Below are 12,741 nucleotides of genomic sequence, written 5' to 3'. Positions count from 1 at the left end.
GGGGATTTTTTTTCCGGCATTAGTATCTGTATCTGTTGGTTTGGAGTGGAGGCCATCGACTGTGGTTCCACTCCAGGAATGACTGGATTTGGTGTACGATTTCTGCCATTTCCTGCCAGTTTTTTTTCCTTCCTGGCACTAAAAAACCTCTCCCTCTTGAGTGGCTGTGGCTACCCAGGTTTGTTGGACTTCGAGTTCGAGTTCTGATGACCAGAGCTTTGAAGTAAGATGGGTAAGGAAGAAGGATGGGTAAGGATGGAAATATTGGAAAAGGGTGGGAGGGGGGGGAGAGGTAGGATATAAAAGGTAAGTGGCCCAACCACTTTGGTGCAATTTAAAAAGTGTATGTGAATTGATAAGATATTCTTTAAGGGGTATAATACTAACCCATCAGAGTCACATAGATATAATAGGTATATAACTACATGACTCTGAATTGGTAGTAGTTATATAAGTTGCAATTGCTTTTTTTTTTTTTTTTTTTATTTTTGCGATTGCACAACGGATATTTATACGACAAGAAAGGCCCTGTCAACCAGGCTGTTGCTGCTGGAGGCCCGCTGCCCCACATATCCATCACAGCCTGGTATATCTGGCACCTGGATTGGATTAGGACCATTAGCATTATCTTTATGTTGCATGCAGACACTACATTTCTTAACATACTCAGAAATGTCAGTTGCCATACTAGGCCAAAAGTATTTCAATCTGGCTTGTTTTACAGAATGATCCATACTAGGGTGTGCACCTGGTACATCATGAACTAGCTGTAAGGCTACATTCACTAGTGACTACAGAATTACTAACAGGTATACCCGTCTGCTTGGAGTACCCAGCTCGGCTGTGCGATACAGTAATTCTTGGTTCATGACAAAGTCACTGATGGGTGCTGGTGGCTTCACAGTCAGAATTAGATCTTCCTGTAGCAGGAATCGAATTACACCAGACCACATGGGATATGTTCTTTGATCATTCTTTACATCCTCGGCACTAAATGGAGGGTCTGCTATTACAGTACACTAATATGTCACGATAAAGCCTCTGCAACTACATTTGACTTGCCAGGTAAGTATTCAAAGGTAAGATTGAACTCTTGGATAGTCAAGTACCATCTGGCTAATCTTCCAGTAGGTTGTTTGTTCTGGAATAAAGGTATCATTGGAGCATGGTCTGTCAAGACATGAGCAGGGTACTGATATATAATGTATTGGAAGTGCTTCAAAGACCATACTACTGCTAAGGCTTCTTGCTCAGCCATCTTACATGGTGAAGAGATAATAAGAGCCATTTCTTCCTTGCTAACACTTCTGGTCACAGTGTTCATCTCAGAGCGAATACCACTATTGTTGACCTTGTTCACTATCCTTACCCTGTTCAGGTAGAGGATGCCTTGTCACCTGATTAGTGGGTCGGTGCTATTTCAACCGCTGATTTACGTGCAGCCAGCAGTAACAGCCTGGTTGATAAGACCCTCATCCACCATGAAGCCTGGTCTCAGACCAGGCCACAGTGGCATTGACCCCTGAAACTTCTCTCTAGGTAAACTCCAGATAAACACATTGGCCGTTTCTCACCAGGGCAGGGTGGCCTGAACAAGAAAAACTTTCATCATTCATTCCATCACTGTCTTGCCAGAGGTGTGCTTACACTACAGTTATAAAACTGCAACATTAACATCCCTCCTTCAGAGTGCAGGCACTGCAGGGCCAGCCTTAAGCCTATTGGACTGATTGCTCTCAATTGGGCCCCATGCCTAAGGGGGCTCTACTCTTGGCTTGTCAAGTACACACAACACGAAGTAAAAAAAAAAAAGGAGCTTCGGATATATTATGTTTGTGAATTTCCCTGAAAGCAGTGGCAAAGTTGCCCAATGGAGTGGTGATTATTAAAATGTAGCTTACATCTGTTTAATCTATTAACTCGTATACATTTTTTAAGTGCACAGTTTGAGTGCTCTCCATACATAGGGGCCACCAAAACTGTTCCCAACTGGGCTCTGCACCTCCTAAGGCCAGCTCTGAGGCACTGTACTTCCCATCTCCAGGACTCAAGTGTGGCCTGCCGGTTTCCCTGAATCCCTTCAGGGATATGAATGACATGACAGCAGACATATCCAGTACCTGATATATCCCTCTTAGCAGATGATGTGAAACTAATGAGGAAAATAAAAACTATAGAGGACAAGGAAAGCCTACAAATGAACCGACATGCTGAATTATTGTACTGACAAGTAGTTATTGGAATTCAACTGCAGCAAATGGAAGGTTATGAAAATAGAAGACAAAAACCAGGAGAGACAATATAATATATACTGAGAGGAATTGAGAAGGTGGACAGATAAAGCTATTGGGAAGGGAAACCAAGAAGATGCAAGCCTCAATTGAAGTTAAAATGCACAGACAAATCACAAGAATATTAGGAAATATTTGTTAGGCCTCAGAGAGAACAGGAAATGGAATGACTTGGACAGCAAAGAGGTAGAGGCAGAATTTATACATAGCTTTAATAAGAGGAATGATAGACCCATGAAACCAGGAGAGTGAACCCAGTAGCTGCTATGTCAAGAAGCAAGGCCTAAAATATGAAACTATGAGATGTGTGATAATGACCAGGAAACAATGATGAAAGATAGTGAATGATGGTGAGCAATGATAAACGATTGTGTGCAATGATGAACAAGAGTGAATAATAAGCGAAAGTATTCGATAATGAGTTGAAGTGTGAGATAATGAGGAGAAAGAAGGCAAAAATGAGAAATAGTCTGCAGTGAGCGATAATTTGTGATAGTGATCGATAATAAGCAAAAGTGAATGAAAATTCGTGAAAGTGAGCAATGGTAGCCAGTAGTAGTAATGAGCAGCTATTGAGGGAGTGCTAATGATGATAATGGGTGAAAGTGAGAGAGAATTACCCTGTCAATGATTATTACAGCAGAATTAATTCAGGTGAATTTTCAAGTGACCATCAGTGTAATAAATAAAAATTAATGAAAAAGTTAAGTTCACTAATGTTTATATTGTTTACAGTGTGTAGTACTCACCAAGTTATTTGCGGGGGTCAATACTTGCCTTCTGGCCCCGCTTCCTAGACCACTGTGGTCGGCATCACTGACTCATACATTTTTACATAGTACTTTCTTGCTAGTTTTGGTGATGCAGTAGAGTGGCTTTAAAAATAATGAATTATGTATTATGAAAAATTTTAGTTGAAACTCACCAACTGGATCAATCCATATACCTAAATTTTCTATGGGTAAATTAGGTATTTCTTCTAATTCTGGTTCTGGCTTCCAGATAATATCAGTGTGTACAACATTTGCCAAAATCTCTGCTGCTTCCTGATTGCCATCTAAAACCTGTAAAATATTTAATAAATTTACAAATCTAATATGTTCAATTCTGACAGCTTTATCTAACTAGCTAAATTCTGAAAAATCATTCATTTGTGTGAGCCAGACAATAGCTACCCATGTTCTTCATTAAATGGCTAAAAGTAAATGTAGAGAATTTAAAAAAGTTAATAAACAGCTTAAAATTTGTGATTCAAGAGGAATAGAGAGATTATAATACTTTGGAGGGAGGGAAGGTTGGAGGTAAGAATAGAAGTGAGCATTGCTATACTCTTGAGATATTCACAACAAGCCCCCACCCACTCACATGCCCAAGGTTTTGGCAATTGTTGGTCATGTGCCAAGTTTACAGTAATATATTATGCCATTTGCTCTTTATTTATTTCATCCCCATTTATTATTTATCACAAGTGGACAGAATTTTGATCACAGTCAAACAGATTAAATATTTAGATATTAATACAATACAGAAATAAGAATAGTTAAAAACTAACTCAGTTTAGTTACTTTTGCAAGAAGTGTAGCAGTTTCTTGCCGTGTGTCACAGATCTTCACAATAATTTTCTCTCCGAGAGTATTTGTAAACTCTGCACTTTCTTCCCCATGAACATGATCACCAAGACTAGGAATCTGGAATTTATAAATATTGTATTTAGATAATTTTGTTCAAATTACCATAAATTTGAAATTTAAGATTCAATTCTGTTTAGATTTATTATATGTAAACAACAACAACAACAGCAGCAGCAGCAGCAGCAGCAGCAGCCGCAGCAGCAGCCGCAGCAGCAGCCGCCGCCACCACTAGTATGTAAAGGAATAAAGTTGAAAGTGAACACACACAAAAGTAAGGTGATGAGGGTATAAAACGAGTTAGGTAAGGAAAACTGGATATTAGATTGGAGGGCTGGGGGGAAAGGGGGTACTAGCATGGAAGAAATGAATGTGTTCAAATATTTGGGAGTGGATGTGTCAACAGATGGGTATATGAAGGATAAGGTAAACCACAGAACTGATGAAGGGGGAAAAAGGCAGGTGGTGCACTGAGGTATCCGTGGAGACAAAGAATGTTGTTATCCATTTTAACAAAGAAGGGAATGTATGGGAGTATATATGTAGTGGTATCAACACTCTTATATGGGTGTGAAGCATGGGTTGTAAATGCTGCAGCAAGGAGGCTGGAGGCAGCAGAGATGTCGTGTACAAGGGCAATGTGTGGCATAAATATCATGCACAGAATTCATAGTGTGGAATTTAGGATGAGGTGCAGAGAGTTTAGGAGGGTTGAGGAGAGATTGTTGAGATGATTTGGTCATTTAGGGAGGATGAAGCAAAATAGGATGACTTGGAGGGTGTATAAATTTGTAGTGGAGGGAAGGTGAGGTTGAAGTTGTCCTAGGAAAGAATAAAGGGAGGGGGTAAATGAGGTTTTCTTTGCAAGGGATTTGGACATACAGCAGGCATATGTGAGCATACTAAGATAGAAGTAAGTGGACACAAATGTTTTTTGAGACTTATTGGGTTTGGGATACTTGCTGTATAGTGATATTTAAACTGTTGCATCTGTGTACCTCTAGCAAGACAGTGATAGTGTGAATGATGGAGAAAGTGTTTCTTTTCAGGTCACCTTACCTCAGTGGGAGATGGCCAGTGTTAAAAAATAATAATAGTTATATTTTCTTTTTTTCAACAAGTCGGCCACCTCCCACCAAGGCAGGGTGACCTAAAATGAAAGAAAATCCCCAAAAAGAAAATACTTTCATCATCATTCAACACTTTCACCTCACTCATACATAATCACCGTTTTTGCAGAGGTGCCCACAACACAACAGTTTAAAAGCATATACACGTATAAAGATATACGTACAACGTATCCCTCCAAAACTGCCAATATCCCAAACCTCTCCTTTAAAGTGCAGGCAATGTACTTCCCTTTTCCAGTACTCAAGTCCAACTATATAAAAATAACCGGTTTCCCTGAATCCCTTCACTAAATATTACCCTGCTCACACTCCAACAGCTTGTCAGGTCCCAAATCCCATTTGTCTCCATTCACTCCATCTAACATGCTCATGCATGCTTCCTGGAAGTCCAAGCCCCTCGCCCACAAAACCTCCTTTATCCCCTCCCTCCAACCTTTTCAAGGATGACCCCTACCCCGCCTTAGTTCCCCTACAGATTTATACGCTCTCCATGTCATTCTACTTTGATCTATTCTCTCTAAATGACCAAACCACCTCAACAACCCCTCTTCAGCCCTCTGACTAATACTTTTATTAACTCCACACCTTTTCCTAATTTCCACACTCCGAATTCTCTGCATAATACATATTTACACCACACATTGCCCTTAGACAGGACATTTCCACTGCCTCCTCGCTGCAGCATTAACAACCCAAGCTTCACACCAATATAAGTGTTGGTACTACTATACTTTCATATATTCCCTTCTTTGCCTCCATAGATAATGTTTTTTGTCTCCACATATACCTCAATGCACCACTCACCTTTTTCCTTCATCAATTCTATGGTTAACCTCATCCTTCATAAATCCTTCCACTGAAACATCAACTCCCGAATATCTGAAAACATTCACTTCTTCCATACTACTCCTCCCCAATTTGATATCCAATTTTTCTTTATCTAAATCATTTGATACCCTCATCACCTTACTCTTTTCTATGTTCACTTTCAACTTTCTACCTTTACACACACTCCCAAACTCGTCCACTAACCTTTGCAACTTTTCTTTAGAATCTCCCATAAGCACAGTATCATCAGCAAAAAGTAACTCACTTCCCATTTTGTATTTGATTCCCCATAATTTAATCCCACCCCTCTCCCCAACACCCTAGCATTTACTTCTTTTACAACCCCATCTATAAATATATTAAACAACCATGGGAACATTACACATCCCTGTCTAAGACCTACTTTTACCGGGAAGTAGTCTCCCTCTCTTCTACACACCCTAACCTGAGCCTCACTATCCTCATAAAAACTCTTTACAGCATTTAGTAACTTACTACCTATACCATATACTTGCAACATCTGCCACATTGCTCCCCTATCCACTATCATATGCCTTTTGTAAATCCATAAATGCAATGAAAACTTCTCTGCCTTTATCTAAATACTGTTCACATATATACTTCAATGTAAACACTTGATCTACACATCCCCTACCCACTCTAAAACCTCCTTGCTCATCCGCAATCCTACATTCTATCTTGCCTCTAATTCTTTCAATAATAATTCTACCATATACTTTTCCTGGTATACTCAATAAACTTGTTCCTCTATAATTTTTACAATTTCTTTTGTCCCCCTTCCCTTTATATAAAGGAATTATACATGCTCTCTGCCAATCCCTAGGTACCTTCCCCTCTTTCATACATTTATTAAACAAAAATACCAACCACTCCAACACTATATCTCCCCCTGCTTTTGACATTTCTGTCATGATCCCGTCAGTTCCAGCTGCTCTAGCCCCTCATTCTACGTAGTGCCTCACGCACCCCCCCCCCACACTCACATCCTGCTCTTCTTCACTCCTAAAAGATGGTATATCTTCCTGGCCAGTGCATGAAATTACCGCCTCCCTTTCTTCATCGACATTTAAAAGTTCCTCAAAATATTCCCGCCATCTACCCAATATACCTCCATCTCCCCATCTACTAACTCCCCTACTCTGTTTTTAACTGAAAAATCCATTCGTTCCCTAGGCTTTCTTAACTTGTTTATCTCGCTCCAAAAATTTTTCTTATTTTCATCAAAATTTCTTAACAGTGCCTCTCCCACTCTATCATCTGCTCTCCTTTTACATTCTCTCACCACTCCCTTCGCCTTTCTTTTACTCTCCATATACATACTCTGCTCTTCTTATAACACTTCTGCATTGTAAAAACCTCTCATAAGCTACCTTTTTCTCTTTTATCACACCGTTTACTTCATCATTCCACCAATCACTCCTCTTTCCTCCTGCACCTACCCTCCTATAGCCACAAACTTCTGCCCCACATTCTAATACTGCATTTTTAAAACTATTCCAACCCTTTTCAACCCCCCCACTACTCATACTTGCACTAGCCCACCTTTCTGCCAATAGTTGCTTATATCTCACCCGAACTTCTTCCTCCCCTAGTTTATACACTTTCACCTCTCTCTTACTTGTTGCTGCTATTTTCCTTTTGTCCCATCTACCTCTTACTGTATTGCCATATGAAGTCAGAAGACAATAAGGTAAGGGAAATAGTTTAGAAATACAGGAAACCCAGTGGAAAAAGCATTTGATTATTTTGTTATCCTAGGTTAAATCTACAAGACTTACCAGACAACTTATAAATTTAGGACTCTGCTAAAAAATCATCTTATCTCACAATATTAACCAAATCAACCAAACATCTACTGACTAGTTTTATCATGCGACCTCCTGGCTTTTAATTCTGCCATTCCATAAAATATTACCACCTGCACCATTCCTTGTAAATTAGATTTTGCACTAAGGATACATAAGACTTATTAAGTCCAAATAAGATTGTAAAACAGCTAACCACTATTCTATGTTTAGTTTTAACCCCTTCAGGGTCCAAGGCCCAAATCTGAAGTGGTGCCCCAGTGTCCAAGAATTTTCAAAAAAAAAAAAATTGTTATGTTTTCTTATGAAATGGTAGAGAATCTTTTTGTGAAGGTAATAAAACAAAAAGTACGAAATTTGATGGAAAATTGACAAAATTATGCTCTCGCAAATTCTGATGTGTCAGCGATATTTACGAATTGGCATTTTTGCCAACTTTGACTCCCATTTTAGGCCAATTACATTATTCCAGTCAACCAAATTCTTAGCTATTTCACTAGTATTACTTCTATTCTATTGAATGAGCACAAGAAATCGCCAAGTCAACTGATTCAACTACAAATTAAAGTTATCGGAAATTGTTAATTTGGCAAATTTAACACAAAGTTCAAAACATTCCAATTTCAAAGTAAGGTCCAGAATAAACAATGTAGGTATTCCTGGAACTAAACTAACATTTCCTCTGTTCATTAGTTACGTTTTGAGGCTTTACAAATAAATTCCATTTTGATTTTTTATTCACAATGAATTTTTATTCACACCAAAAAATAGAAGATTTACTGTTATGCAATACTGTAATAATTGTATAAATATCATCACCATATTTGTGAATGCATATCAGACCCACCAGCTGGTGTGTATTAGAAGTGTGAGGTCGTTTGTTTACTCTTGAATATCGGCAAAAATTTAACATTTCTGCTACTTTGAGCTCAGTTTCAAGCCATTTCCAGTGTGAAAACCAATCAAAATCATCTCTATTTCTGTAATATGTCTTCCATTCTATCAAATGAGACCAAGAAATCGCAAATAGATCTATAAAAAACATACGAAAAAACACTGGAAAGTCGCTGTTTTAATCGAAAAATCATGATTTCAGTTTTTTCTCTCATTATACACAGCGTGCTGCAGGATCTGTTTTATGTGGTGCACACATACCACATAGATGTATTCTCTCATATCTAGGCCCAAATGTACCACTCACAGTTTATCAGAGTGAGCCGAGCTCATGACGTAGATCTACGGTTTGGACCCTGAACATAAAGCCGTAGATCTACGGGACGGACCCTCAAAGGGTTAAGTAATAATTACTATGTACTATTATCTTATCTAGTTTTAATTATTTACCATGTATTAGGATTAGTTTGCCCGAAATGCCTCGGCATGATAGTGGCTATCTTTGTACTTAGCAAATCAAAACTGTAATTACACATTGTAACCTTTACAAAGAAATAAACTTATTATTACTACAGTATTGTATGTGACAGTAATGTGCTCGAAGTGAATTGCAAAACTTTCGCATGTATGTATGCAAAACCTACATCAAAACTTAAGACGGCTTAATGATTACTCATGCAATAGACTAGTTGGTCACCAATGACCCTAGGAAGTATTATTTTAAACAAAGAGAATGTCTTGTCTCCCAATAATTATAATTTGCTTTGCTTATGCTCACACTTTTTTTTTTTATTTTACTTCAAGCTAATGACTTAGTATTAGAGCAATGACATATTAATGGAAATGACTGACTGAATATAAGTTTCCTACTGTATTATCCAAGGTACTTTCCTTCACACACATTATGTTATGTAAACAGTGTACAGTATAATATGGTACTCTCCTAAATGTCCACACTATTACATGCTATATTACAATTACAGTTATCATGATCATAATTAACACTAAGAAAATTATGCTACAACCAAAAAATCCATCAGTGCTTTGTAAGGGACAGCAAAATCACAATTAGGAAAGAACCGACTGGGAAGAGGTACTTCTCTACAGAATATGTACTAAAAAAGTTTCCTAATGAGGCTGGTTTAACCGACTCACATCAAGGTGCAGTTTATACCCACCGTCCACGAATAGTGTTATGAACTATGTAACTGTTATATACTGCCATAAAATTAGTTGCTTAAATTCTAATACCCTCATACTACTTTTGTTACTTTTGTATTTCACTTTTGTATTCAATTACCACTCTACCTCATAGTGTTAACTGTTTGTAATCTCTACATAATGTCTATTACCCTTTATTATCACTTCTACTACTACTATATATATTTGTAATTTACCATATCATTGCCCTATTTCACCATTTATAATCCTCTTAGTATATTTTATTACAACTTATTTTTACTTTACTTTTTAAAATCTGTATTGCCAAATATTCTAATTTACAGCTTATTAACATCTTTTATTAATGTCTGTCATTACCATCTTATTATCATATCACAGCTAAAATTCATATACAGTGGACCCCCGCCCTACGATATTAATCCGTTCCTGAGAGCTCATCATAAGCTGAAATTATCATAAGGCGAATTAATTTTCCCCATAAGAAATAATGGAAATCAAATTAATCCGTGCAAGACACCCCAAAGTATGAAAAAAAAAAAAATTTACCACAAGAAATATTAATTTTAATACACACAAACTGAAGAAGACATGCACAATTACTACTCTACTAAGAATAGAAAACATGACACTTACCTTTATGGAAAATCTGGTGATGATTGATGGGATGGGAGGAGGGGACAGTGTGGAAGTCATTGTTTAGAAGGGGAATCCCCTTCCATTAGGACTTGAGGTAGCAAGTCCTTTTCTGGGGTCACTTCCCTTCTTCTTTTAATGCCAATAGGACCAGCTTGAGAGTCACTGGACCTTTGTCGCACAACAAATCTGTCCATAGAGGTCTGTACCTCCTGTTCCTTTAAGATTTGCCTAAAATGGGCCACAGCATTGTCATTGTAATAGTCACCAGCACAGCTTGCAATAGCTGTGTTAGGGTGATTTTCATCCATAAAGGTTTGCAGCTCAACCCACTTTGCACACATTTCCTTAATCTTTGAAGTAGGCACAATGGATTCCATAACTGCCAAAGGTTTCTCAGGGTTAGCCCCAAACCCTTCAGAATCTTTCTTAATTTCCATACTAATTCTCACCCTTTTTACCACAGGGTTGGCACTAAATGCTTCTTGGGGCCCTTGGTGACTTATTTTGCAGTTACAAGCACAAAAAACACTGAGATAAGGTGAAATGTACCGAATGCATGCGTGGATGTGACCACACTGGCTGGCTTGTAAACACTGGCACCCACGGAGTAGCTGAGGCCACATGTGGGACGGGTCCTGGACGAATCACGTAAGGCGAGTTTTTTATCGCGAGGCGAGGCAAAATTTTTGCCTCGTCTCACGTGATGCGTTCGTAAGGCGGGGGCCCACTGTAGTCTTTAACCCTTTCAGGGTTGAGAGGCCCTCTCCTAAACTTGCTCTCAGGGTCGAAATTTTTTTGGAAAAAAAAAAAAAAAAATTATTTTTTCTTGTGAAATGATAGAGAATCTTTTCTTGATCATAATGACACCAAAAGTATGAAATTTGATGGAAAACTTATGGAATTATGCTCTCATGAAGTTAGCGGTCTCGCTGATGTTTACACATCGGCGCTTCCGCCCACTTTGAGCCCTATTTTTGGCCAATTCCTCTGTACTAGTCGACAAAAATCATATTTATTTCGCTAGAACTCCGTTTTTTCTATCGAATGAGTAAAAGAAAACACCCATTTACCAATTTCAACTATCCAATAAAGTGGTTAGAAATTGGCAATTTTGCCAATTTCACACAAATTTCAGAAGATGCCAATTCCCAAATAGGGTCCAGAATAAACAAGAAAGACATTCCTGGCACTAAAATAACAAGTTCTCTGTTCGTTAGTCACGTCCCCGGGCCCCTCTTATATTCCTTTTGCTTTCCACTTTGAATTTTTATTCTTACAAAAAATAGAAGATCACTGTTATGCAGACTACTGCATTAGTGTAGAAATGGTATAAATAATATCAGCGCATTTGTGAAAGAATATCAGACTCACCAGTTGACGTGTATTGGACGCTTGGCATGATTTGTTTACTTTCGAACTTTGGTAAAAATCGAACATTTCTGCTCTTTGAGCTCAATTTCAAGGTACTTTTCATTGTGAAACCAGTCAAAATCATCTCAATTTCTGTAATATGTCTTCCATTCTAAAAAATGAGACCAGGAAAACTAGAATACAACCATAAATACCATACGAAAATACAGTGCAAAGTCGCTGTTTTAATCCAAAAACATGGTCAAAGTTTTTTTTTCTCATTACGCACTGTGTGCTGCAGGATTTTTTTTATACTGCACACACTGACCACATAAATCCATTCTTTCATATGTAGGCCTACCAGCTTTCTCTCACTAGATTTGAAGGCACTAGAATTTAGGTGTACTAGTACGTCAATAACCCTGATGCGTAAGCCGTACTAGTACGTCAAAAACCCTGAAAGGGTTAATCTAAAACTGTGCATTTTTTTTATTTCTAGTAACTTTTGTAAACAACTTAGGTTAGCTTTAGTGCAATAATAAGTCATAGTCTGGTGCTACATAATTTTACAATTTTGGTGTTAACCCTTTCAGGGTCCGTCCCGTAGATCTACGGCTTTACGTTCAGGGTCCAAACCGTAGATCTACGCCATGAGCTCAGCTCACTCTGATAAACTGTGAGTGATACATTTGGGCCTAGATATGAGAGAATACATCTATGTGGTATGTGTGCACCACATAAAACAGATCCTGCAGCACACTGTGTATAATGAGAGAAAAAAAATGAAATCATGATTTTTCGATTAAAACAGCAACTTTGCAGTGTTTTTTTCATATGTTTTTTATAGTTTTACTTTATGATTTCTTGGTCTCATTTGATAGAATGGAAGACATATTACAGAAATAGAGATGATTTTGATTGGTTTTTAGCACTGAAATGGCTTGAAACTGAGCTCAAAGTAGCAGAAATGTTAAAT

General features: G+C 38.0%; 1 protein-coding gene across 3 annotated transcripts in view; it reads right to left on the bottom strand.

The window, feature by feature from the left end:
- The window catches only part of Ipp (inositol polyphosphate 1-phosphatase), a 74,957-nt gene that overhangs the window by 13,191 nt on the left and 49,025 nt on the right, over positions 1-12,741 (bottom strand). For all 3 annotated transcript variants that reach the window (XM_053785184.2, XM_070094295.1, XM_053785183.2), the window contains 2 exons: positions 3,857-3,979; positions 3,217-3,355 (listed from right to left, as the gene is read on the bottom strand). In XM_053785184.2, the coding sequence (XP_053641159.1) occupies positions 3,217-3,355; positions 3,857-3,979 (262 nt within the window). The remainder of the gene's footprint in view (positions 1-3,216; positions 3,356-3,856; positions 3,980-12,741) is intronic.

The sequence above is a fragment of the Cherax quadricarinatus genome, chromosome 45 (assembly GCF_038502225.1).
Source record: "Cherax quadricarinatus isolate ZL_2023a chromosome 45, ASM3850222v1, whole genome shotgun sequence".
In the NCBI taxonomy this organism is placed as follows: Eukaryota; Metazoa; Arthropoda; class Malacostraca; order Decapoda; family Parastacidae; genus Cherax; species Cherax quadricarinatus.
This window is presented reverse-complemented; position numbering and strand designations above follow the sequence as displayed.